Below are 27,930 nucleotides of genomic sequence, written 5' to 3'. Positions count from 1 at the left end.
AGTGAGAAATAAAGTATTGGTCAAGACTTGCTCTTGACGAAAAAGTAACAATGCATTTTCCAAATGTTGATTGGCATTAATTCCTTTTATGATTTCAATATTTATTTATTTTTCACTGTTGTTACAGATGCATGTCACAAATGTTTTCTACTACATTTTGATATTTAAATGTCTCATCAAACCACACAATATAGATCCCTATCGAAGTCTCCTCAGAGCGGTAGGCCAACATTTTCAATCTCTGGGAATCAGTTAAGTGTGCTCCCCTGCACCCTGACGTCCCCACCCCGCTACTCACACCACCCTTTTCCACATATTAAGGCCCACACACCCCCTCCTCACTTACCTTGTGTTTCCTTCTTCCTTGCCAGCACCGGCAACAGTACTGTTCCAGGTGCATCTTTGACTCCCGAATGGCTGCCATGGAAACGGAAAAGGGACTACCTGTAGTTCTCTACTTCCCAATCCATGGCAGCCATCTTTTTTAGTAGTTTTTTCTTGAGTTGAGAAATGGTTAAAATGCTGTTTCTCATCTCACGGAAAATACACTATTAGTGCCTTGGTACAATGTGCTGGGGTACTAATAGCAACATAACCCTTGGAGTGGGGCATTACCGGTAAGGTAATGCCACGTGGCTCACGTTTTCGCTTGGGCTTCTAACTGCTGCCTCACTGGTAATGCCCCCTTCTCAGGTTATATTGCTTTATTATTTCAGTGTGTACTGGTTCCACTTTCAAAATCTGTGCGCCTGGTTCAGAATTACAGATGAGTGGCGTGGAGATATGCTTTCAATACAAGTCGCTGTATGAGGCAGTCTCTCACCATGCAGCGTGAGCAGCTCCATCATGTGTTAGAAAGAGTTCCACGTCTTGTTTTCTCGACAGCCAGCCCTGCAAACGTGAAGCTGTGGCTTGCAATACACACGGCTTTCAGTGCCCGCCTGCAATGCAGAGATCTGCCGAAAATAGTCACATATCCAAGTGAAATCCTCGATAACAACCCAACTCTGGAGCATGAAACACACATGGTTTCCCGATGAAGTAAAACGCAGTACTGCACAGGACAATCTCATGACTAATCAATGGATCGCATCGTAACATCTCACAGACATGATTACTTGTAGTGCGTTACATGGGCCTCCCAAAATATCACACCACATGCCTTAGTCAGCATTTATTAATGAGAAAACAGAAAGTCAGCGTTCATACTGCAGTATTATGTACTGCTATGAGCTACATTAGAGTTTCAAATATCTGCTTTAAATTCTACTATCATTTTGTAAAAAATCTCCAAATCTTTACTTTAAATTCTACTATCACTTTGTAAAAATGTGCACCTTTTTTGACAAGATATTTACTCCGCAATCCCAGATGTACTTTGACCTAGCCAACATTGTAGTTGTACTATTTTAGGCAACAAACAGGTGTACAGTACAGCAAAGGTTGTGCAAGATGCATACCCCACAATCACCCTAGTTGTCTAACATATTATTTCAGAGTGTTATGTTATGTTAAACACATTTCTAAAGCGCAAACCTTCAATGACAATTGCATCATGGCGCTAAAAACTGGTGGAAGGATATACAAGAACGCTGTGGTACTAGAATACGAAATGCAACAGCACATCGTAAAGTACGGGAAGGGAAATAGTGGCAAAACTGGTTTATAGTGAAAAGGTCGAATAAAAAAAAGTCGAATGTCAAAATCTCGAAAAAAAAATTCTCGAAAAATTTTTGTAATTACTTTTTTATTCGAAATGGTTTTTTTTTTTTTTTTTTATTTTACCCATTTTTTTTATTCCCGGACCCCAAAATAAATATACAATTAAAAAAGAGGGAATTCGACTTTTTTTTTTTCGAGATTTATTTTTCGAGATTAAAGTCATTTATTTTTTTTTCTCGAGATTTTGACTGGATACCGGCAAAACTTAGCTTGTAAGTATTCCGGCCCTTTGCCATAAAAGGCACGAAGGACTATACAAAAGGCCTTTCATTTAACCTGCTTAGAAACAGGAAGCCAGTGATGGGAAGAAAGGACAGGCGAAATAAAGGCACAAAACGGTGTGCCAGTGGCCACACTGGCTGCCGAATTTTGCAAGATTTTAAACCACAATGTACCTTGTGCTGTAAATGTTGCTGGTGCTCGACAAGGTTGAGTCAGATTCAAGGTGCTTTGCAGCTTCTGTGACAGAGTTCAAGACAAGCGACAGCTGCAGGTATCAGGCTGTAACCAGTTGGGCGTGCGGGGCTGGACGGACTGCCGCAGGCTGGCCTACATGGCGACACTGGGTCAGGAATCGTTGTCTCAGTGCTGGTCACCAGTTCTGAAGCACTGTCGAGGTATCTCTGAAGTCTTTAAGCGACTGCAGCGTTGCAGTCGGTTACAGCTCGAGGGATTTGATTGGGTCAAAAACTGCCTTTAAGGTGCAGGTGGGTAGATGCTTGTTGATGCACTTCTCCTTGCTCCTTTACTGGGCTTGTGTCATCCTTTAAGGCAAACAGCCCAAAGCTGAGGAGGGTATTGCAGCCAGCTGCCTTGTCCTTGGTTTGATTCAGAGACTCTCTGGCACTTACCACCTAGGAAGCTGGCTGCAGAGCCTAGCAGAGCACGCTGTGTGCTGGCTGGGTACCTGTTCTGAGCTGATGGAGAGTTCTCTGGATTCAGTATCTCCCCCTGTTCCCAGCGACATGTTTAGGGGAGGGATCTTGCTTCCCTTTTGGAGGTCCTGGCCTTCCTTTACTGGTGGAAGATGTAAGGCAGACTGTACCTTCAGCCCAGGGTCCAATGCAAAGTTATTTTTTCTGCTTCTGGTGAAGCCTTCAGATGATCTGCCAAAAGAGGGGCTCAGCCCTCTTTTAAAGCCAAATGGACCACAGGGATTGGTGTAGGCTAAGCCTACCTTAATGAACCAATCCTGGGTCCCACCAATAATCTCCTGTATGCGTGAGGTCAAAACCAGAGTGCTTTTCAACAAAAAAGGTAAAAGAGTGAAACCATGTACTACTAAATCCTACCCATCTACTGTCCGTTGTGGATCAAAGGGTCTCTCTGGTTAATGGAGCTCTCTGTTTTTCCTGATTAAAGTGGCAGGTCTCCCGTGAAGCTGCGTCGAGACCACACTTTCTGGTTCCACCAAACCACATACTCGTACCTTCTGAATATGGTCCCCTGTGGGATGACTACTGTAAACATGCAGTCCCAGACATGACATTTCACTGTCAATCAATACTGAGGGCAGGAGCTGGCTTCAGGTTGACACAGTGCATATGAAATGGTCTTGGGGTTTTCTATCTCCTTTGTTAGTCTCTGCAGCCAGGTACCATGTGGGCCTGTCTGAATTAAACTCTGATTAGTATGCAAATGCCACCACCAGCTGCATGGCTCAACAAAAGGACAGGGTGGATCCATGGAGCCTTTGTTAGTTAATTAGTATGGCCATGTCAGGGGGAAGGTTTGGCCCTTCCCCTTCTGGAGATGCATTGTGTACTCCACCTGTCAGATCCCGATTGAATATGACAGGGGGACTGCGCTTGCAGGCTGTGTCCACCAAGAGTACATACGTTTATGCCTATGCCGTGCAGTGAGCATAGGAAAATGTGTGCAGATTTGTCCCACACATTTGAGATTGATCTACTATGATTCAATTTCATTTAAAATTACCAAAAAAGCTTAGGCGAGTGAACACCCACCGTGTGGATGTTTGAATTCCTCACAGCCAGATAGAGTGGATTACAACAGTCAAGAGAGCCAGATACCATAGAAGATATCACCAGAGGATGAAAGTGTGCAGGGAGATACAGAAAAACTTTGCAAAGGATCCTAAGGTTAAAGTGAACCGTCTGACAAGCAGAACTCATAAGAATCCATCGAAAGAGAGGAAGAAAGCTTGATTCCCACGTTTTTTTACAACTGAAATCAGCTTTTAGTGTGGATACTAGTTCCACTTTTAAAATCTGTGCCCTTGGTTCAGAATTTCAGATGAGTGGCGTGTAGCTATGCTTTTAATACAAGTCACGGTATGAGGCACTCTCTCACCATAAAGAGGATTTGTTTGGCTGAAAGGAAATGTGCCAGAAACACTCCACCTGCTAGTGTTGTTGAAATTACTATACTGACAAACAAGCACAACAATGTTTTTGCATTTAAAGTTATGTGCATGTATTCCATGTCATTTTAAAATGCAATATATGTTGTTCATGCAAAGAAAATGTTCCAAATTTTGATAACAGAATTCCTCTCCAATGAAACATTTTTCCTCGGTAACATTTCTAACAAACTTGTATTCCAAACATAAGTCACATCTAACACAATTAATATCAAGTAATAAATACTGTTTTGCAACTAAACACCACAGTCTGCCTACACGTTTTGCTATGTGTGTGACAATAAGTCTGAATTACCACCTACAACAAGCTTATTCAGTGCAATGTATAACACATAAAATAGAAAATAAAAAAAGTCAAAACAAAGTTTTTTTACTGAATTTCATAGGTTTTTAGTAGCGCAACTTAACCATAACGTCCCTTTAACAAAGTTTTTTCACTGAATATATATATATATATACATATATATAAAATAGGACATCAGTCGCTGCCCTATAATTAAGGATATAGCCTTGAGTCATAAGAAATCTGCCAATCTACCGCTAATAACCTTTGACTTGCATGACAGATTTGGATGACATTTTCCAAACAAAACCTTTGTCACTGCTGCCCCCAGAGTGGATATTTTGGAAAAGATTTCTTACCAAATGAAAAAGTTATTAAGAAAGAAAAAAAAAGCTGTTTCGGTATACTCCCATTATTTTTCCCATAGAGAAAAAGTCCAAATTTGGTAAAGCCAAAGCACAAAAACTGCTTGACGGATTTGGACCAAATACTTAACAACTTGTGCAGAAAGCGATAACTTAATTACTGGGACCGGTTAGGAGTTATTCCTTCCAGTAGTTTTAAAAATATTTTATGGGGAATGGGATGCCCTCTGCTACCAAATAAATAGCTATATCTTCTTGGGGCTTTGCAGAAGAGAGGCTTTTCAGAAATTAAATTTTTTTTATCGTTGAGAGAGATTACCAGGGTAATACCAGGGTATTGCAAAAACAAAAAGGAGGGGAAAAGAGGATGTGAAACTGTACAGTTGGGGATGGTCTCGGGAGCCAGTTACAGTTCAAACATTTTTGGTTTAATGGGGGAATACTGGGGGAATCTCACGCAATCCCTGTTCTACAACGGAAGACGCACTCGGAAAAATAATTGCATCACACAAACAAAAGCATGAAAGGAGGGTAATGGGAGAGGGCCATGGAGTGAAAAAACAGCTGAGGGTAGTGGGGGGACCATGGAAAGAGGAAGGGGGCATTTGTTGAGTACCTGAGAGGACAGGGAAGTGTTTTTGATTTTTTAACATTTTTTGATTATCGGGGGGAAACCGGGGGAATACTGCGTGCATGGGTAGTTCATTGCTGCTGTATGTGTAGTTCATTGCCATTATTGGGGGAATATCGTGGGAATCCTGCAGCAATTGGAAGAGAGTGAAAAACATGTTTTACACCTTCAGTGAACACATCTAGTAGGCATGGGGAATGGGTCTTTGTGCCTCTGACCATAGCCAAAGGCCATGGCTAGTGGACCCCAAAGAAACATATTGGTACAACATGTACAGTGGCCATGCCTGAAGGCCATGGCTAGTGGGCACCAAAGAAACCTATTGGTGCAATATGTACAGGGGCCACAGCCTTTGCCCGTGTCCAAACCTATTGGGGCAACATGTACAGTACCACGCATGCAGAAAATACAGTGGCAAAGGACGAAGGCTGTGACCTCTGCCCATGGCTAGTGGGTACAAAAGAAACTATGGCATAACAAAATCCTTTAAATTCTGTGAAAACAACTTTAGTTTAGAGAGAGTTAAGGTGATCAGATAACATGAAAAAAATAGCAACAGAACCTTTGAAATTCAATGACAAAACCTGTGTTAAGAGAGAGTTATGGTGATCAGATTAAACACAACAAAACCGTTAAAATTCAGCACTCGCATTTGATGCAAGTCCACCTTAAATTTGCAACCCCTGGTGCGCAGCGTATGGTGACATCAAAGAAGACTTCGCTGAAATATGGATAAAGCAATTTCAGTAATTTCAAAGACAACATAGTGTAGTAGTAGTACAACAAAATAAGAATAGATATAAGTAGAAACATACTTAATAGTGTTATATAAATAGTCAATATTCGCACATACATTAACGATTCTCCTTACTGTAATACTGTCACATGAACACATTTTTTTCTAGATGTCAAGTTTTAGAAAGAATTATCTCATATCAAAGAAAGTACGTGTCCGTGTGCATTGTGATAGTATGGAATCCATGCATTCGAAATTTGGTTAAATTCCAAAAATAATCCATTACGTATACTGCATAATTGCATTTATAGAAAAGAAATGAAGATTAGAAAGTAAATATTATAGTGATAGCATTTGTATTGCTAATAGTCTTTGTCATATCTTTTGAAAATAAATTATGAATTATGGATTTGTATTCAAATGTAACAGATTGCCTTCCAAAGTCTATAAATGTGTATACAGTATTTATTTTTGTAATAATGTTGGTATGTACTTACAGTTGCATACCGTATGTTACATTTAAAGAAGCAAAGGAAGGCTCATGTGGTCATAGCGGCATGACAGGGGACACAAAGTTACGGTGGACTTGCTTCAAATGCGAGCGCTGCATTTAAAGGGTTTTACTGCGTTAAATCTGATCACCTTAACTCTCTGTTAACACAGGTTTTTTTCACTGAACATATATATATGTATATATATATATATATAAACAAGGAACGAATATATGCTGTTTAGAATTCCAGAACTCATTTTTTCACAAAATAACATTTTAGACTGTAAATCCTACTTTTTCCTGAATAATATGTACTCTAATATGAATAGTTTTTGTACATCCCGCGTCAAATATTTCAAATTGCTAGAGAACAATGCCATAATATTCTTATGTTATAGGCCACCTGCATTATTCATGCTAGAAGAGTTAAAGTGTATAGTGTATTCGATTCTAAAATGTAAACTTGCACATTATACATTCATATGGTCATTCTCTTTGGGTTCATCCTATACTCGTTAAATCTCAATTCGTTGTATTCTGCCATAAGATAAGAAAGACAAAAACGTGTTTTATAATTAGCTTGTACCGTCTTACTCTGAGATCCTATTATCAGTAAGTTACCTAATGTTCCATCCACTTCTCCCTTCTATATTTCTCCATTCCTACCGCTAGAAAGTAGTTCTCAATGTCATATATTTTACAGAAATGACACTGAGAACTATTTTATAGCCCAACACAGTGTAGCATTGAAAGACAAGACAAAGAAGTGAGAGAGGACAAAAAAAGGTATGTTAGTATATCATTTACAGAAACAGAGGGACAAGCAGAGAGACACAGAGGGAGAATGCCGCGCACAAGCAGGGATTCATGGATGGAGAGGTACAAATGCACAAAGGGAGGGATAGAGGGAAGGGTAGACAAAGATATGATGTGATATTTTATTTATATCGCGCCCATACACAGGTGTTTCAGAGCGCGAGCAGGCAAAGGGAGGGGGAGCAGGGGAGAAAATAAAAACAAACGATCTTACTAGGCCCAGTGACATTGAGAACGTGCAAGTGCATGGGAAAGGGAAAGGGGGAAGTGCAACAGAAAAAGGGAAGGGGGCAAAGAAGTTCAGGCATAGGATAAATGATAAGTTAGTGGATACATAAGTGAATAAATAAGGTGATAAGAGCAGTGAGTAAAGAGAGAGTAAGAGAGAGTCAGAGGCAGAAGAAATAGACAGCAAGAGCTAGAGGGGAAATAGAAAGATGCAAAGAGAGCCTGCTTGTCTGTTTCAATACTATAAATCCTTTAAAAAGAAATGTCCTACCACTGCCATCGTTTATAATGAAAATTATGTGTTATTTGTATAGCGCCTTAATCCAAAGCGCTTTACAGAGCACATATTTACATACAACATCACCCAACCGAAATTGGTACTCATTAGTGACCTCGGAAGGATGAAAGGCTGAGTTGGCCTTGCCGGGATTCGAACCTGCAATCTGCAGATCACGCTCAGATTGCAGCAGCAAGCGCTCAACCTGCTGAGCTATGTTACCGGCTTATAAAACCATAAATAACATCATGCTGCTCTCTTTTTTCATTTCATTTACTTTTTAATAAAGATTGATTACATCTTCAAGAGCAAGGTCGCCAATCGGTGGAATGTACATATTGTCCTAAGAATACAGAATCTAAAATTCTACAACAACAGGGCACTGACTTGGGGGGATAAATGAGAGGATGGGGGTGAACACAACATTGGCACCTGCATGTTCTCGTAGCATTCCAGAATGTAGAGAGTCTGCTTATGTCTTAGATTACTAAAACACTATCCTACTGAAACTTCAAAGTGCCTGAAAGGCATTTGATAAATAAAAGACAGGGACAAGTTTTAGGTAGGCTCAAAAACATCATATTTCTTTGATATAGCTCTTCATAATACTTAATTTTTAAGTACTGTTATAAATGGTGTTATTATTACCCAAGATAATGGTCCTCAATTCATCAATCCTGGAATGGTAAAAGGTCAAGTCAGCTGAGCCGGGATTTGAACCTGTGTCCTGCAGGCTCAATGCGGTAGTTTTGGTAAATGGCTTCACTCTGAACAGCCATTTTGCATGTCTAGATGAAGCCTCTCTGCCACATTCACTTAACTACATAGGTTGGATGGACGGGTGGCGTTTCTCACTACTATGAATACTCAGTTTGGGATGGATCAAACCAAGTATAAAGATCCCACCATAAATCGTTGCATTCTTTATGTTATAAAAGTGATATCCATTAAACTGAGTCCAGTTTTGGGGCATCAGGCCAACTAAGTCATTTGGGCAAGAACAAAAACACTATGGACTTCATGTTAGCTCAATTCTTGAAATTAAGTGCCTTTTTACATCTTCACTTCAGGGCTATCTTCACTTAATTTGCGGCTAGACACAGCTGCGTCTGCAGTGCTGTGTTTCAAATGAAAGAAAGGTGAACCTTTGAATTGCCACATACATGTAATGGGACACATGCACGGTCTGGAACCACAAGGAGGGAATCCGTTGACAAAGCTAGTTATTTGGCGTCCTGATGAAGGCCCCCACACTGTGAAACATTTCTGACCTGCATGTATGCAGTTGCAGGATGGATGTAGCATCTTTTTATACCACTGTATTGTCAACATTGTAGTTTGGAATGTTCTGTCTAGGCACACTACACAATGTTTGAACATCCTTTCACGCTTTCCAAATCAATAATGAATGAAAAAAAAGAGGATTTAATAGTCCGTTATTTTAATAGGACATACATTGCATGTCATGTGTGTACATGTGCCACATACACCCTTAGTTGTAGGCCGTTCTTTAAGGTCCAGGTTTTCGAGGACTTTTGTGAGCAGAGAAGGTATTTTGTTTTGCTTATGTCTGAGTACAGGGTATTCTAAAGCATGGGGCTTATGACAGATGCTGCCCTGGCTTTCAATGTTAAATACAACATCTTAGGGCCATGAGCATGTATTTTGATCATGTTAGAGCTCTACAGTACATGAACACCCCAGGGAACCAAATCCCAAAATACGTTGCTTTAGCGTGTGTACTTGAGCAGGTTAAATGGGGAAATGGGCAAATATGCACTCGGGAAGTTGAGAAATGACCATATGTGTTTGGGCATCCTTGATATGATGAAGGTGCAGGGGGTGGGTGGCTTCACATTTGTGAGCGCATTCCTGTTAACATACAGAAGTGCTAAACCATGGGGTTAAACGCCTGGCTTTCCACTCTTCCTCTTAGAACCAGGAACAGAGAACATTGCGTGGCACAGAAGGGTCATTATCTTCTGTTCGGCACATAGCCTTACGTTAAAGATCTTGGGAATAGTGAGGAAGGGGGGAAACAGGTCAAGAGTGGGATTCTTTATGGGAGGAGGCCTAACGCTGGATATATGCCTGTTCAGCCCGGGTGGTGGGTGAGAAGTCCGATAGTGAGGAGAGGGTCAAGGTATGTGGTGGAGAGATGGAAGGAGGAGGAGGGATGGAGGGGAGAGCAGCTGGCTGTCACATATTGCCGAGAAAGACTAAACAAGTGACAAAATCATTAAATGAGAGTAGGAAAAACAAAAGAGTGAGAGGAAAGGCACGCATGGACTGTTCGTTTCATGGGTAGAATCGCAGGATGAGAGCAGAGAGATGAGATGTGATCATTGTGATCGGTGGATATGAAAGACAAAGGGGCAGTAGTAAGGACCAGCTTATTGTAAAACATTGGACCTGCTGTCCTGTCTTCCTTCTGTATGTCTGTGTCTCTGTGTTCGCGCCCTGATGCCCGCTGTACAAATAAACAAATAAAAAATAAATAAAAATGAGGAGTGAAGGCGAGTTGGCTTTGTGCCAGTGTTGAAGATCGAGGGGGGTGGTTGTCCTTATCAGATGGATAGCGGGTAGATCCAAGAGCATGGGCAAGACAGAGAAAAGGAGCAAGCGTCTTGAGACTTTTGGCCGAATGCACCCCATCAAGCCGATTTTGCCATACAGCGGCGTGTCAGGGAACAACGCATGTGCTTAGAGCACATCCAGGAAGTGGCGTTGGCGGTGACGGCGTGAAAGATGAGGTAATGAGATGGTTTGGGGAGGGGTAGGAGTATGTGTATATGTGTGTATGTATGTGTGTGTAGGGTGCATGTGTGTGTGTATGTGTAAGAATGTGTAGTACACGTATGGATCTTGCGGGTCAGTGGGGTGTGGCGAATGTGTATCTACTGCGGGAAACATGACATGGTGAGGGGGCAAGGATAGAAGAGGGTTGCAGACGTGTCCCACGCATAAGGAGATGAAAGGGGAGGCAGCGCTGAGAGAGGGTAAACTGTTTCACTTCAGCGCTGAACGTAACTCAACAGTACGAGTTTTGGTGAAAACGGGTGGTGGGGAACGTTTATAGAACCGGAACAAGTGGGGCAGTAGTGATGAACCGGAGATGCCACTGAAGAACTGAACTGCAGAAATACCAAGTTAAGGAAGTCGGCAGGAGGTGGTGAGAGTTTTCAAGGGAAGTCTTGACTTGATCTACGCACAGGGTCCTATAGCCAGACTCGGAGATTTGTACTGTGGTTTTACAAGTAGTAAGGGTGAGTGGAAGTGGGATAGAGACAGGTGAGTCAAAAGGAAATTGATCAGAGGGTGACTGGTCCACGGAAGTTGCAGTTGAATTGATTTTAGGGAAGATGATGATACTGAGTGACTTTCCACAATTGTGTGTTGGCAGTTTATGTAGGACGACCCACAATGTGAAGTGGAACTAGGGTGTGTGGGCTGTGGTCATGGTGGGGAGGCTTAAGTCCACCATGAGAACAGCTGGAACTCCAGTGGGAAGATTCAATGAAGTGGTCAAGACCATGGAAGAGGATGTTGTGGACACTAGGACACAGGTAGATCATGTAAGTAGAAGAGTGTTGGTGTGAGAAGTTGATCAGCAAATTGTTGAATGAGATATCTTCCGAGGAATATTTGGGGGACAGGCTACGCTATTGAATAGCAGTCCGCTACTACCACTTTTCCCAGAGAAGTGAGGGGATTGAGAAAAGTCATTAGAGTCAGGGTGCAGGGCTTCAAGAGTGAGACTTTCATTTGGGGGGGGGTCCGTGTTTATCGGGCAGCCAATAAAGGTTTTGTTTCAGAGACTTTGGACGTTCCAGACACTCAGGGCGAGTTCATTGCGGGTGTGGGGGCGAGGTATAGGTGGAAGGAAGAGGGATGCTCCTTGAGAGGTGAGATAAGTGAGATGAGTTGTAGTGGGAGTAGGTCCAACGAACTACACCCATTGAATGCATGACTGTGGCTAGGAGGAGGTAAGAAAGATGAGGATTGTGTTGGAAAGAGAGGAGTGAGGCGCCAACGGTGGAGTGTGTGAGGGAGTGCATGGTGTCCCCAGGCAGGAAAAGAGTGGGGAGAGGGTGTTTGGGATTAGGAGGATATGCAGCAGCATGGCTGTAGGAGAAAAGGGAGCACAATGAACTTACATTGCTATGGAAAAACCAAGCAGACACAGCCACTGGTGTTTTCTCATGCCAGAGACGAAAGGAGCAGAGAGCAGAGAGCAGGTCCACTCATAACCTGAGTTATAACCTCATGTATCACATGGTTTCCTCTGTATACATTGTAAAACCTGTACATTAGGCGTTTTGATAAGCAACATTTTGTCACTGGAAATTAGACCAAACTGGCATGTTAAACTGAACATAACTATCATGTGCTGAAGCACATTCAATACAGGGAAATTGACGAATGTGTCAGGTATTGCACACACAATGGTAGCGAGTAAAGAGTGACATATTTGATTTTGAAAACAAATTTCCCGGTTTGTTTTTGTTAATATATCATTTGGGGACCTCTGCCCAGAGGAGATCTAGTCCATTGCATATAAACCCAGGAGAGTGTCCAGGCGACTAGAGGAACCCCCGACAGAAGGAGACAGAAAAAGGGGATGGCAGCAGGGAACCTGAGGACAGTAAATAATCACTCTCTATCTGACGGGAGTGAATAAAGTTGTATCGAACTGTCTATAATAACTAGTCTTATACATGGAATTTTTTTTGTTGAGCTGAACCGAAATGAAGCAAGACCAGTGTTATTTACAATACTGGAGGTAATGCAAACAATACTTTCACAAAAAAATGGGGAATTCGCCGGGGCTGGATTTTATTCCAGAAGAATAAGCAACAATCCGAATTCTGGTCATAATTTTTAACAAACGTTTTGAATGCACTGCTTGAGAAGGTGGAGGTTCCTCGTAGCTGGCACAAGGTAGTAATAATTTGAGTTATAAGATGCACAATCATAACATTGCAGCTAATTATCACCAAATATATCCCTAATGGGCACAATGGGGGAGGTCTTTTCCAAGAACTTACAAATGAGATTGGAGACCTGGTGAGAAACAAGAAGACTTGTATCCTTTGTTCAAGCGGGTTTTAGGAGGAACATCTTCACAGCTGATCAGTTTGTTTGAGTATTTTGGATTTTATGTACATTTATTCTTATTAAAAAAAAAACAGCCATTATTTTTTAGCATTTACTGAATGGGAAACTGCTTTCATTGTGGTGCCTTGACATAGAAGGACTTGACCGACAAAGCATAGATTGTTTGTAGAACAAGGGCTGAAAAGAAGACTTGGAGGATAAAAGATGGGACATAATTCCAGGAGATTCATGTCCATGAGAAAAGGGTCAGGGCTTCAGACACCAGTCATTACATCCCGCGGACAATATTAGCTCTGGTCCTTGTGATCACTCCTCTTCGCTATAACTGGCAACATGAAAGCATTGGGATATGTGCCTAGTTATGACACTATTTAGATCAAGCGAAACGTGTTTGTTTTTGTTGGGGGATGTCTCCTATGGATTTCTAGCTGGCCATCAGCCTCGATTGCATGCTGGCTTCCTAAACCTTGAGGGACTGTTTTTCCATCCTGATCACAGACTGTTCCAAAGAGTGTCCCGGTGTCTGCACCGTTCCCCTTTCTCTCTCTGCTGTCCCCCACCCCAATATTCCAATGTAAAAACTTTTTTTTAAATAAAAATGTGACCCCAAAAGCAAATACTTCGATCAAAAAGGTGTTGAGTCTAAAACATTAAGAGTGAAAACAGCTTGTTTTGTGAAGTAGTAGGATTCCCTGGGCGACACTCTGAGGGCAAAAATGGCTGTGATTACAAAATCAATGTAACCATGTCCATATATATACCCAGGACCTCCAGGGGGTGGAAGAGAGAAGATAGCCCAGCTCGAGGGAACAAAGCTTCTCTCATGGCTACACAGAAGCTGTGGAAAACTATTGCATGCTTGTTTGGAGACTCCCACCTCACAATGAGGAACATTTATCTCTCCGGTGGCAGCGGTTTCCGGCACCAAGCAGTAAAACCTCATGCCTGAGCACACTCAATGAGGTGCTTGTACTGTACATTGGAAACCCATATTTGCACTTTGACATTTCTTTCAATGATACGTTAAATTACAGTATGGGATTCTGTACTGAAATAAACATTGGCCTTCGATGAGGATATGGGCTGCTAACTGCATACTGGGACGTATAGATTTCCAAGTAAGGCCAAAGAAGTGGACTATACTGGGGAATACAGTGCAACCATCACCAGATGTGTGGCTTATCCAGCAAATCAATTTGTCATTCCCTTTCCAGCTATTTGAACCCAGCAAATAGGGTCAGCCTTAATTGTTTTCATTAGCCCCCAGTTTCCACATTTATGAAAGCATTCCTGGAATGTTGGACTTGGTGGATTTTCGCCTGGTTGCCTTTCCTCCATACATACATAACAGATTTATAGTAGCCGACTACAACCACATTTACCTAGTGTGCTCATGAGTAAATGAGACAGCCAACAGGATATAAAGAAGGGTTGAGTCACAGCACTATACAGAGTAACTAGGGGTGCAAACAGGTCATAAAGAATGATTCCAGAAGAGACACAGTGCAAGACAGTGTAAAAAGGCTAGCACACATGATATACAGAATGTTTCAAGGAGAGTCAGAGTGCTTTACAGAGTAAATAGGGCAGCAAACATGATATAAAGGCGGTGCTTTAAGTGGGAGGAGGAATCGGGGGGGTGGGGGTGGGCTGTAACAAGGTAGTATGGCCTAAGAACAGGTCACAGGGGGTGGGGGAATTGCTCACAAGGGCACTGAGAACCAGGCAGGAGAGGGGGAGCATTTATATCACTCCTTTTGCTGTGCCTGCCTCTCCTTCTGCTTTTTAATAACATGCACCAACCACCACAGACATTCCTTTCATCCAACAGAGATGTACACTGCTGCCTGTTGAAAGGGCTACATGCTGGGGTCAGCACCTCTGACTATGAAACGAAAGTAGAGTCAGGTGAACCAAAAGGTGTGATAGCAGCGCGCTTGCCTCTCCTTTTGTTTCTTAATCAAAGGTGCAGACCCCGGCAGGCAGCCCTTTTACCAGGTGGGGCAGAGGCCATCTCTGGTGGGAGAAAGGGCTGCCTGCGGGGGTCAACGCTTTTAGGGCTAGTGTGGGAGCCCAGCAGAGCCTCAGATGAGGACACTTTTCTGAGACTGCCGGTTCTCTGCCCAAGATATCCCCACCCCATTAGAAGCCCTACATAAAGGACACCCAAAGGAGAGTGGCAGCATTGCAAATTGTAAATAGGGAAGAAAACATAGTGCAAGGATGGTTGAGGGAGTGTCATAGACCTCCATGTTAAGTTAGCTCATGAGTGAGAGGGCAATAGAGAAACAAAATGGCAGCAACATCTCAAATGCCAGCTGTCCACTGGCTGCACAAGAGGTGGATGGTAAGAAGGCATGCCTTCCTTAAATCAGAATACGACTGGAGAGGGAGGTCCTGGGTTAGGTTAGGCAGAGAGGAGGTGGAGCCATGGCATGAACCCGGGAGGTAGAGGTGCAGGCTGATCATCTCTGGAATGTGGAGAGGCGCGACTGTGGAGCAGGGGGATTCCAAATTGTCAGGAGTCCGTGCAGAAAAGGAATGCTTTAGGACTCGTTGCTTTTTCAAGTTATGGAATTCTATTGCTGTTGATAGTAAAGAACAAGGTGTTTTAACTTGTGAGCTGAAGGCAACTGACGAATTATTCACAAAGCGAGGCTTTCAATAAGTGTGAACTTCCATTGGCTGTTTTATTGCCGTATGGTCATCGTAGCCGAACGGTGAGGCTGCGCTGAGAGGAAGCTGGAAGCTCCCGAGAGCATCTCGGTTCAACCCGTTATTGTAAGTACACTCACACGCCCATACAACAATACAAACCCTAGAGAAATAAAGCCAGACACTTGCATTCTCCATGGAATCACTGACCGTGCCATAGGGGCTTTGAGTAAGGGAAATCGATGTAACTATCAATATGTATCTTGTATGTGACAGCCAGCTAACTAAGCACAACATATCAAGAAGAATGATATATATATATATATATATATATATATATATATATATATTTATATATATATATATATATATATATATATATATTTATATATATATATATATTTGTTTTAATCAATTATGCTACTTTTTATGTTTACTGATACACGACTATTGAGCTATGCAAACATTATTTTGCTACACATGCAATAAGTTGACAACAGTATCACATTCTATTAAAGACACATCACAATACATCACAAGTTAAACTTTATAGGGCACACCAATGAACACACCATGATTTGGCCAATATGACCCCCTACAAGCAGAACACACGAGAGACAGAAGACCATGTACGCTATCAGTATAGCAAGAGAAAGCCCTGATGTGGCGTGTCTCTGTTGTTAGTGTGTTACAAAACTACACACACACACACACACACACACACACACACACACACACACACACACACACACACACACACACACACACACACACACACACACACACACACACACACACACACACACACACACACACACACACACACACACACACACACACACACACACACACACACACACACACACACACACACACACACACACACACACACACACACACACACACACACACACACACACACACACTCTGCCCAAAGACAAGAGGATAACAGGCACAGCCCTGAGAAAATGTACAGCACCCTAACTAAAAACTCCGAGTGATGCCTGCTAAAGAAAACCAGAAGACACGAAATTTCCTGAAGAATTTCCCAAGTCATAAGGGAAAGAAAGATGCACAGCAGGGTGCCAAGACTGCACACAACTGATGTAGTTGATTTGCACAAAGCAAAACTAATATGCACATTGCACAGGTGGTGGACTTGCACGCACCCGCATAGCTTTCAGAGGGACACATGAGATTTAACAAGACAGGGATCCACGAAAGTTGATGTGTGGTAACCAAAGTGGTAACCATTTAAGAATGCCGACATTTAGATGGTCCAAGTGAAAGGCCCGAGGGTGAGCAGTGCCAGATAAATGTGACTAAAGGATTGAATGCAGTGGTGAGTCATTTATGCACTTTCATTTCTGTCTGGCTGCCCTTCCCACACCTCCACACCATGCCCCCTTTCGGAGCGAATGCAAAACTGATGACCTCCTTGTCCCAGTGGGTGGGCATTGCACGATATGCACGTACGGCATTGCAGAAATATTACTTGTGCATTTCACACAAACCTGGGGCATTTGCACGCATATGGAAACTGATGTTTGCCAATCAACCCCATTCATTTCTGCGTGGGGAGGGTGATTAGTAATTCACTCACCATCACACTTACTGTGATCGAATACACAGATTAGAAGTCTCTGTAGCCATTTCTGAGTTGGCCAACACACATCGCAGCGAGCCCATTGGCGGTTTCATACCAGCTCGCCGCAGATCACACATATTGGGAGTGATGGTCCTGAACTTGGCAACACAGCTAGTCACAACTTTAGGGATTACACATCATCAGAGCTCCCATGTAATTTAAATGGCATTACAGCACAATGTATGCACATGAAAGTGTTTGTATATTACATCACACCATATTTAGTACAACATTATACACAGGCCAACTAAACTATTGGGAAAAGGAGTGTGGAAGAAAGTGTAGTCTGTGCGGCATGCCTATCCTTATCATGAGTTTATCCATGAAAGGAAACACTGGTGTACTACATGTTTCAAGGTGAGCTTCAGTGGAAACAACAGCAACTGTATGTACTGTGAGAAATGTGTTGCTTTCATTTATAACAACGAAACAATAGTTGCTTGTGTTTGGTGAGGTGCCAGTTATTCAGTTTCACGTCCATCACACTAACTTGTGCATTCATGCGTTCTAAAATAATGGGGCAGAATTGTCTATATCCAAGGTAACCGGTACTCCACAGAGCAGAGTACTATCTTGCTAAAGGCCTCTCACATGGTTGCTATCACCTTGGCATTAGTCTTGCCACATATTACTCTAATGAGGTTTACGACAGGCTCTTGGAAAAACAATGCAGACTAATCCTCTGCCAGCTGATTCTTTGGCTGAAGTTCTCGGATCACATACTCCTAGCTCTGAAGTTCGTACATTGCCTTACTGTGTACAGAAGACTGACCTCAAGGAACTCAGCGTAACACGCAAAGCATAACAACATACCAATTTGGGTTCCAAACAAGCTACAAGCTACAAGCCACACAAGCTTGTCCTGGCAAGCAAGCTCCAAAAGGGTTTTGGGTAGATCTCTCCTCCATCAGGGCTCTTTCCGACTGAACTCATTACCCGTCTGCTTGTGTTTGAAGGCGTACCCAAGGTTGATGTTGTTTTGTATCACCTACAGCACCTTGAAGCAGTGCAGGCCATTCCGAAACACGTCAAGTCTAACTAGGATGATTCAAGCAGTAAAGAAACTCCTAATAAAATAAATACAATATCCAAATAACACGTCCCAAACACTTGCTGAAAGTAGATTTCTGACATAACCCCGTTGTCATTGGTGGGTCCATATTCAACATTTAAGGATGCGCTCTACTAATGTGCTGGCTGGAATACTAACCCTTCAGCTACTTGGACCCACTGGCACTGATTGATGCCCCATCGACAGAGGTAGGATGCAATCACCCAATAAATGTCAGCTGGCATTGTGGAAAACTCACAGTGATACCATGAGCCCGTTTGGGACACTTGTGCTGCTGGCGCACTACACCAAACGCGCCAACACCCACAGCATGCAAGCTTTTGCGTGGATTCATCCTGTGTTTCTCAAAACACAGAAATAAATAAATAAATATCTAAAACTTTGAAGTTTGTGCAAATGTTCCTAACAAGCGAGGGACCTTAGGAGCACAAGGCCTCAAGGTGGCCTGGTATCACTATGCCTGCAACAAAGGCACTGTAGCAGCATGAGAAAAGTTCAGCCAGCCACGCTGCCTCACCTAGTTCACAGACCTTGTGTAAAATGGAGCGTGGTGTGTGTGTGTGATGCGATAGAAACAGGCCATATCCTCTGCGGTGCACCACAGGCAATTACCATGTCAATCGCCTTGACACCATTCCCATCATGCAGAACAATGGCCCACATTTGCTTTTACTCTTTTGCTCTTAAAGGTTCCACGTGCTATCTATCGGGTTTAAAAAAGAATTATGGATTTCCTTCTGCGAGAACTGCCTGGGCTGATAACGTGAAATCCATGGAAGAAAAAAGTTGTTTTTTCACCCCCTTGAGCTCGTGGCCTCCTGATGTTGCAGGAAAAAAAAAATTAACACATTTTACCACACATTTTACCACACAGAAGGGACAGTTTGGGGCATTTCTAATTGTCGGGCTGTTTAAACAATTTTGAGAAGTATGTTTAAGAACAATTCTTGCCAGAGAACGATTATTGTTTTTGTGTCCATTCCTGAATTTTGCTTTTGACTTTGTCAAATTTTGGTTTATACATTTATGGAAGTTTCAGTTTACAATAGGAGGCTGTGGCTGACGAACAGGGACTCGATATGGCATCGTGGTCAAGTTGGTGTACTTGGAAAGTCCAGAGTTGAGGTTCTAATCCTGGCTTCCATTTTATCAGTAAAGTCGTGTGATTCTGAGCAATTCGCGTACTCTCTCCGTGACCCCCATTATGAGAACCCCACTGTACAGTGAAGCAGCCAGGGTTGCACGGATTACACGAGCGCCTTACCCCCTTTTGAACACACCGATTTATTTAAACGGTCTCAGCTGAACCTCTCTCAGCGGAAAATTCTAGTTGCAGCAACACTGGTCCAGATGCTTATGTTGCATTACAATGCTTCTGCAAACCATTAGAGCTAGGATTGAACTATAGTAAACGCACACAATAAATAAATTAAATAATGTTTCAAACACATTTGGTGTGCCCTATTCGGTCCAATTCCTACACCGCCACCCAGCCGAGTCGTGGGAACACTCGGCATATCTTCTGGAAAGAGGACGTGTCTGAGCGCAGCCTCCACAAAGACACAATGGGGAATAATAAACGGCAACAATAGAAGCACACACCAAATACAGGAAGGCCCTGCTTGTTATTGTATAAATATTGCTTCCCCTGCTTGTCAGCAGCCCGCAGGCCGCGCCTCCTCACAGGCGGCCGAGTGGGGCCGCAGCGGAAGCTGTTTGCCGCCAATACTTGGAACTGTCGGCGCGAGGCAGCGCGAGAGCCGCGCCGACGCACGACTAAACGCTGCCAAACGCTGCCAGTATAACGGACTGGAACCATTTGCATTCCTAGTGCGTTCGTAAACAGCCCCCATCCCACTTTCTCGTCTTCCGTAGTCGAGGCGCACGCGCTGCGTCCTGCGGAAGAAGAGCCGTCGACGTCTCAGCCCCGCAGCGGCCACCGTACTTTGCTTTTTGCATTCTCTTGCGTGCTTGAGGAAAAAAAGTACCGTGAAAATACGATGCCGATATTCGGATAATACAGCTATTGTTGTGCAGGTTTTCAGGAGGACATGTCCCCCTGCATACCAGCTTAGTAAATAGTGACCATAGCGCCAGGGACCTGTCATATGTAGCAGAAATTAACAGTTCATCAACCTGGGAACTGGTTGCGGAGGTAGCAGAGAAGGGGGATTGGGGTCTTGGTGTTTAAACAGTGGTCGAAGTGTACGAAAAGAAGTAGTGGAACTTCGTGCCTAAAAAACACTTGTGTACAGGTACGTTATAAATGCCATATTATATCATGTGACTTACTGGCCTGCCCCCATTCCCCATAAACCCCATCGCTAGGCCCCCTCCCACGTACAATGCAAACCCACACACACATTTGCTTGCTTATTAACAGAATGTTAAGTGCAAGTTTCAACTTCTTCCTACGCGTTTATGCTAAAAACGAAGCCATTCCAATACGGTTTCTTTTAAAAATAAAAGTATCGGAACAGTAAAACGTTATAAAAGAAATAGTCGAGCAGCACTGCTCCCCCCACTGGGTTTAAAGGATGGGAATGGGAGCACAAAAAAAAAAAACGGGTTCAATTGTGGTCGACCAAAAGTGCACGACCAAACTGCAGATTTCAAAATAAAGGGCATGCATTACAGACATTTTTCAACGGGACTTTCCCATGTTAACACATTTTTGTAAATTTGGCGGAAAGTCTTTTAAAACACATAGGGCCTGATTTATTCTTAGCAGATCGTGCCCTTTGATACATTTGCAATTTCTGTGGGAGCAAGATGTTTTTTGTTTGCACCACTCTACACTCAAACCCTACAGCTTCCTGCAGATTTGCTGCGCAAATGTATGGCTGCTTCTTCAAATACCTTCCTCAGAAGAAGTGCCAGGACTTTTTACAGTGATATTCTTTTCAGGGTTATCTTACTACGCGATACACAATCTAGAAAGGGGGTGGGAGCTTCAGGGGTCTCCACTGGGAACAAAAAAGAAAAGAAAACCAGAAAATGAAGGACAATGGGGGTGGAGGAGGGTAAACTGAATATGCTGTGGTAAAATTACGCGGCTCCGCAACTTGTGCGCATGCGCGCACACACACACATACGTACACACACACGCTGCGTGCGTTCTCATAAGCAACTGCTTCCAGATGCCTTTGTGCTGCTAAGCACCGTGAAGTCCTGACATCTTTATTGTCACTGCAGGATTCGAAATTGTTGAACATGTCCATTCATTTTGCAAGCCTTCCAACGAGACAAGATTAGGGAGCATTACTTCTTGACATGAAGACAACCAACCTTCCCGCATCTCCACGGTTAATAGAAACGACTTCCCTTCGAATGCAGCCTCACCAAGTGCCCAATAATGTTTATTGATACACAATCGGACTTTTTTCAGAGCACTTGAACAGTTTGTCGAACCTCATAGAGAAGTGATTGCCAACAAGCAGCCGCATTATCAAGGGAACTTCTCCTGCACATTTAAATAAATACACCTGTCTGATCATTTAGCATTTTTTTTCAATGTTTCTTGTTTTTGCAAAGAGACTCTAAGAAACAGAAATGGGGACCATTGACCCACCCAAAAGCAGAAGGCAGTGAACTTTTCAGAACGACCAAGACATATGCAAAAAAGGTTGCACTGAAATTCATAATAGGCAAATGCTCCTCACACAGATTATCCGTGGGTTCCATTTTTTACCCCACAACAACAGCCCCACAAAAACATTACAAACAATATCCCACTGAAGGCAAGGACCAGACACCCTGCACGGTTTCCCTATCCCTGAGCAGTTGCCATAGACCCAGGTGCGTGCTGCAGCGTTCTCTTGTCTGTTATGACACCATGCGAATTCTCCATGCAATCTTGCACTGAAATGACTTAAAATAAAACATATGCATGCCATTTCTGCTTCCCTGTAACTTCATCGTACTGTATCTCCATTAAGAAAAGCATGCATTGACTGTACCCAGATAGTCTGTTTTTAACATACTCTGAAGGTCTGCACCAGTTACATGCATTGCATAACAGGCATGCGGACAGGCTTTGCCTCTGTAAAGCTGCTGAAACCTAATGAAGACATGTGGCTGGTACTTTTTAATCACTACAAGAGAACCCATCAACTAAGTCAAGACTTTTCTACAATGGGGTGGGGGTCCTGGGTGAAGACCCCAAGGAGGCACCTATAAAGCTCAAACATGGCAGGGTAAAAAAAAATACTTGATAAGTAGGCGCCCAGTCACTTACCGCTCACGAAACATTGCTGGTACGAAGGAAATGACTCAAATATGCTGTTTGAAGCCATCATTTCCTCTTCGAAACGTCCTTAATCTCTCAAGACGGGGGGATGTGCAATGCCAGTTACACTGGGGAGTTCAAAAACAAAACAAAAAACCGAAAAAAAACTGGTATTTTACCAGACCACTAAAATGAGACATTGCTCTCAATTCCCCTTTCTCTGCACTGACAGAGAGACTTCAGCTTTCAGACAATGCACTTTAAAAAATACATCTAAACGCTAAAATTGTTTTAAAAAAAAGAGTGGGCTGGTTGTGGTTCAGATGGTGCTTACCGCTCTACGAAACTCTGTGGTTTGCTCTCGGAGTGATTCGCCCTCTTCGGCTGACCAATATCGCAGAGCCAGTCTTGTGTGACTCCTTCTGCACCCAACTTGTGGTTCTGTGGTCGTTTATGAGGCCCGAACAAGTGTTTCACACAACCAAAAAGACACATTCAACTGTTCCTCTTTCTGCCTACCCGCCCTCATTGGTTCTGAGCGACCACGTGGCTTGGGTGATGTCAACTTGCATGCACTGTTCAAAGCACTGCCCTGCCCCACCTGCCCTCCCCTTGTCTGAGTGAGAAAGCAGCAGAGCACACTGGAGTCTGAAAGAGAGAGAAGGGAGTGGGGGGGGAGGAAAAGTGACTCACAACTTGCTATTATGCAAATGGACCCTGCTGATTTCATACAACCCTGCGACTGTTGTTATTATTTGTGGTTTTTTTGGAAGTACTGATTATTTTGATACAGAGTTAATTTGCTGCTTATTCAGTGGTAATTCAAGCCCTGGGACAACCACTCTGTGCTGCTAAAACAGGATGTGTACTCCCATAAACGAGAACACGAGGCCACGGCCTTAGGAGAGCCCAGCAGCTGAATGCATTGTGCAAATGAATAACTCAAGGGCTTCTTTAAAAGCAGCTACTGCAGCACGAGCTTGCAAGAGAACACCTGTGATCTTCCAGCAGGAGTCCATGTTGTGGATTTTGGAATAAGCTTTACGATCAACTAGTTATTTCAGAGGGTTTTGTATTTTCACAGTGGAGGAGATATTTATCAATACATCATACTTGGCATTATTTTGCCACTTTCAAAGTGGAGAATTTAGCTGTTCCCGGCCCAGGATTGAGTGTGCTCCCAACCCTGGCATCCATATTATTGCCACCCTTTGCCTTGATTATCAAGGTCAATGGCCAGGAAGGGTGTTTATCCACATTCATTACACCATCACATAGTGCTCATTCACTTCGTAGTATGTTTCATTGTGCCTCATTACGAGGTAGGAGGTAGCCATGGTGCTATTAGCACAATGGCTACCCCCTTACCGCATTCCGGGTCCAGGTTCCCGAAATAGGGACTTACCGGGTCATTCCAACCTTGGAGGACCCAGTAAATCCCCATTCCGGGAACCATTCCCCATTCCCATTCGAGCCCCCATAGGGCTCAATGGGAATGGGGATGGAGCTAATAACGGTACCACAATTTGCGGTACCGTTATTAGCTCTGAAGTCCCTTAACGGGTCCCATCCTTAACACCTGGGGCCTCATTACGAGGTGGGTGCAAAGGGATTACTGGCACTGGTAAGGACACCGTGCCGGTAATCCCTTTGCGCCTATTCCGAGTTCCCTTAGCGGGTCCCTCCCTTAACACCTGGGGCCTCATTACGAGGTTGGAGGTAGCCATGGCGCTATTATTATGGTATGGTAATTACTCCCTTCACCAGACCAGAGTCGGACCGATTTTGGAGGCAGCCATGGCGCTAATAGCGCCATGGCTGCCTCCAAACTCAGAATGAGGCCCCAGGTGTTAAGGAAGGGACCCGCTAAGGGACCTGGGAATAGGGTGGTAAGGGATTACCGGCACCGGTGCCCTTACCGGTGCTGGTAATCCCTTACCACCTACCTCGTAATGAGGCCCATTGTGTTTGGTATCCTTTTAAAGTAGGTACCCCATCCTCCCACACCCACACCCTCCCCCTTCTCCTCCGCCACCATTTCCCAAACTTCCACACCCCACAACCCCTCTAAATATATCTATTTTTCCCCCACAAAGAAACCCACCACAAAGTAACTTATCACTTTGTTTATTGCTTTGTTATTTCTAGTGTGTACCGTGGTCTCAGCCCTTCAAATGACAGCTTCTCTGACATTTGCGCAATAGAACCTTTTACTGCACCTGTCTCCCTTGGTGGCATTTTCTCGGCCACCCTATAATCTCGTGTTCATCTTCACGTTCACAACTTTATTAGCAGGGCATAGGAAGTGACGTGAAATCACCAAAATGTTAGGATTGGTGCAAAGCCTAAATAGTGGTGGGTCTTGGGTCCCAGGGGCCAGTATAACCCGGCACCTATGCTCACCCTTTGTGTGGAAAGAGTGCATGAAACATGCAACATAATGGGAACTCATCGGTGGCATCGGTAAGGACTTGCCAGAGTTAGCAGTTGCTGCCTCTGGCTCCTATACTATTTATTACCTTTGGACCTGTGCTGAGTCCCCCTTGTTGCTGAGTAGCAAAATGCATGATAGCCATGTTTACTTTCTGTTATCCTGTCACTTGTCCCTTCCTTATCCTCAAACTAGCCTCCCATTCACTGCTGAGGGTAACGAGGAGCGACAAGAGGTGGGCATTTTTCCCCCTCTGCACATGGTGGAAAAGACTGTTTGCCAATCTATCACCAAAAGGAGTACCAGCCTCCACTATTAAGAAATGTCCTAGTGTGGCAGCTCCTTCCCAAGCCTCCTTTTGCACTCTATCCCAAGTGTTGGTCAAAGCTGTGCTAGGGACTAAGGAGCATAAGCACACGGATCTTCTCCACCTCCAACGGTGGTGGCGACACCTCCCTGACTTTTGCTTGAAGTGAACGACACTGGGAAGAGTTTCAGCCTTCATCATGGCCTCCTGTACTTCACAGAGTAACATGAGAGCAGAAAGTTGCTGGCTTGTAAGCAACACAGCTTTTTCACGTCTCCCACTGTACACCCACGAACAATCATCCCACTGTTCCCCCTAGTACTTCAAGGTCTGAGAAGGGCTCCTAAAGGTAAGATTCTGAGTGAAGGGTGAGGTCGGGCGAGGGCTAAGTGGAATACCTGAGGCTGGGCCCGGCTGCATTAGATGACCTGCGATGTATGCCTAGGCCCAACCTTCTGTTTCCAGTACATCGTTAGGTGTCCAGTTATCATCTTTATTTGCTAAGCAACAACGATTGTTACTAGAGACTAGGGATCTGCTAGGAAAAACTAACCTATATAAGAGACTGCACAGCGCAACTGATACCATTCTATACTCCAGAAGAATCCACTGGATCACACAATTACGTTTGAATGAAAAGTGAGATAGCATAAGTGAAAAAATAATATACTGAAAAAAGTGGGTCAATAAACAACAACCAGAACAGGAAATCTATGGGGGTCATTACAAGGTTGGCGGTAGGGGTTTAACGGGGCTGATAGAGCTACCGGCCCCGTTAAGCCCCTACTGCTGCATTACGAGATTTGCTCGCAGGACCTGGTAAGGACGTCTGGTTTTACCAGGCGTCCTTAGAGGGTCCCGCGAGCAGACCAGGATGCTAACAATGGGCCTGTTATTAACTGGCCCGTTGTTAGCACCCTCCCCATTCCCATTGAGCCCTATGGGGGCTCGAATGGGAATGGGGATGTACCGGGTCCGGGTTCCTTGAATGAGCAATTACCGGGTCCTCCAAGGTTGGAATGGCCCGGTAATTCTTCATTCGAGGAACCCGGTAGCCGGTAAAGGGGTAGCCATGCCGCTACTAGCGGCATGGCTACCCCCAAACTTGTAATGACCCCTATGTCTTGAAGATTGAATGCATGTATAGGACAACAGAGCCATCAAGGATTATTTGTGTTCATACATTTAGATATTCCTGATCATATAATAATTGAACCCAGCATATGAAGCTACACTTGACATAGGATGGCAGCAGTGGGACCTTTGAGCCTGTACCCCAGATGTGATGATTATAACTGGGTTTATAAGCTTCAGCTGGCATAAAATGGCAGTACCTGGGCATTTGAGACTCAATTAAATAGTGGAGGAAGACTAATGGCGTGTGACTATTTTGTCTTCTTTATTTATACATTTATTTATTTAATTTGTCTGTCAGAGGTTCAGATAAAGGGGTACAACACAGTGTTGTTTTCAGAAGTTGTGTTAGCTTCACTCACTTTGGTTTAAGTCAGAGGACCTTGGGAAGGGAGATCCAGACAGTAAAGTCTTGAAAACACAAAATCATGTGCATTATGTTAAGGCGGTCCCAAACAGACCCAGAGGAACAATACAAACCGGACTCAAAGACGAAGTACCCGATTTATGGAATAGTGAGCATATATCCTGCAAGGCCGCGTGCTGAGAATTACACTGCGCAAGACTGCGCACAGAATTTTGTAGAGGAGGAGCTAAGTACCCCCCTCAAGTACTTCACCCATATTGCCTTTATGTTGGGAACCAGACTGTGAAACATGTGCAGTACCAGTGAGAGTACCAATACCAAGGAAAATCCTGGAAGCAAGGTTCCCATTGAGAAAGCCATACCTGCATACAAGACAGTATGATGGCCATTTGAATTAAATCCCAGAAGAAACAGGACAAATGAAAGAAAGAGCAGATTGGTGATATCACACAAAGCCAGACTCTCGTGTATAGAAGAGTTGCAGAGACAAGAGAATGTAGATTTTCTATAAAGCATCAAGAAAGTATCAAAGAAAAAGTAACATCTCGGGCTCGAGATGAAGAGGCTTATGCTACAGAAACAATGAAGATATCAAGTCATTTTACACATGTACAGATGCAAAGAAATGCAAGCAGATGAAGTATTCTTGAGGCTCGCTTTCTAGTGAATAGATTGCGGCATTCACCAATGTATACATATATAGGAGTGAGTGAATGATGGACGATTCCACTATGTATTATAGCAGAGCTGGACCAGGAAAAGAAGGCCTTTCCATTTTCCAGTGTGTCGCAATTGAAAAACAATTGAAATACAGAAATGATTCTCTGTGGGGTGAGGCTGGACTAGCCCCAAGGAGCCCAGGTCATTCTGGCCGAGAAGATCAGACAGTAGTTACAATCGTGTGAAAGAATGAAACTCCTGTTCAGAAGACATGCACGAAAACAAGAAATATATCAGAGGTTCATTAAATAGTAGTATTTTAAATATACTAGAGCTCAAATTTGTGGTCTTCAATCATGTGGAGGGATGAAACTGG

General features: G+C 43.5%; 1 protein-coding gene across 2 annotated transcripts in view; it reads right to left on the bottom strand.

Annotated features, from left to right (window-relative positions):
* RUNX1 (RUNX family transcription factor 1) overlaps window positions 1-23,124 on the bottom strand; it is a 697,395-nt gene extending 674,271 nt beyond the window's left edge. The window contains exons 1-2 of one of the 2 annotated variants that reach the window (XM_069636131.1): window positions 22,990-23,124; window positions 22,665-22,783 (exon numbers count right to left, since the gene is read on the bottom strand). In XM_069636131.1, the coding sequence (XP_069492232.1) occupies window positions 22,665-22,725 (61 nt within the window). In that variant the 5' untranslated portion in view covers window positions 22,726-22,783; window positions 22,990-23,124. The remainder of the gene's footprint in view (window positions 1-22,664; window positions 22,784-22,989) is intronic. The other variant, XM_069636136.1, reaches the window with a different exon arrangement.
* Between the last annotated feature and the right edge of the window lie 4,806 nt (window positions 23,125-27,930).

This window comes from Ambystoma mexicanum, chromosome 7p (genome assembly GCF_040938575.1).
Source record: "Ambystoma mexicanum isolate Mex_15411 chromosome 7p, UKY_AmexF1_1, whole genome shotgun sequence".
NCBI lineage: Eukaryota > Metazoa > Chordata > Amphibia > Caudata > Ambystomatidae > Ambystoma > Ambystoma mexicanum.
The sequence above is the reverse complement of the archived record's forward strand: the minus strand, read 5'-3'. Positions and strand labels throughout refer to the sequence as shown.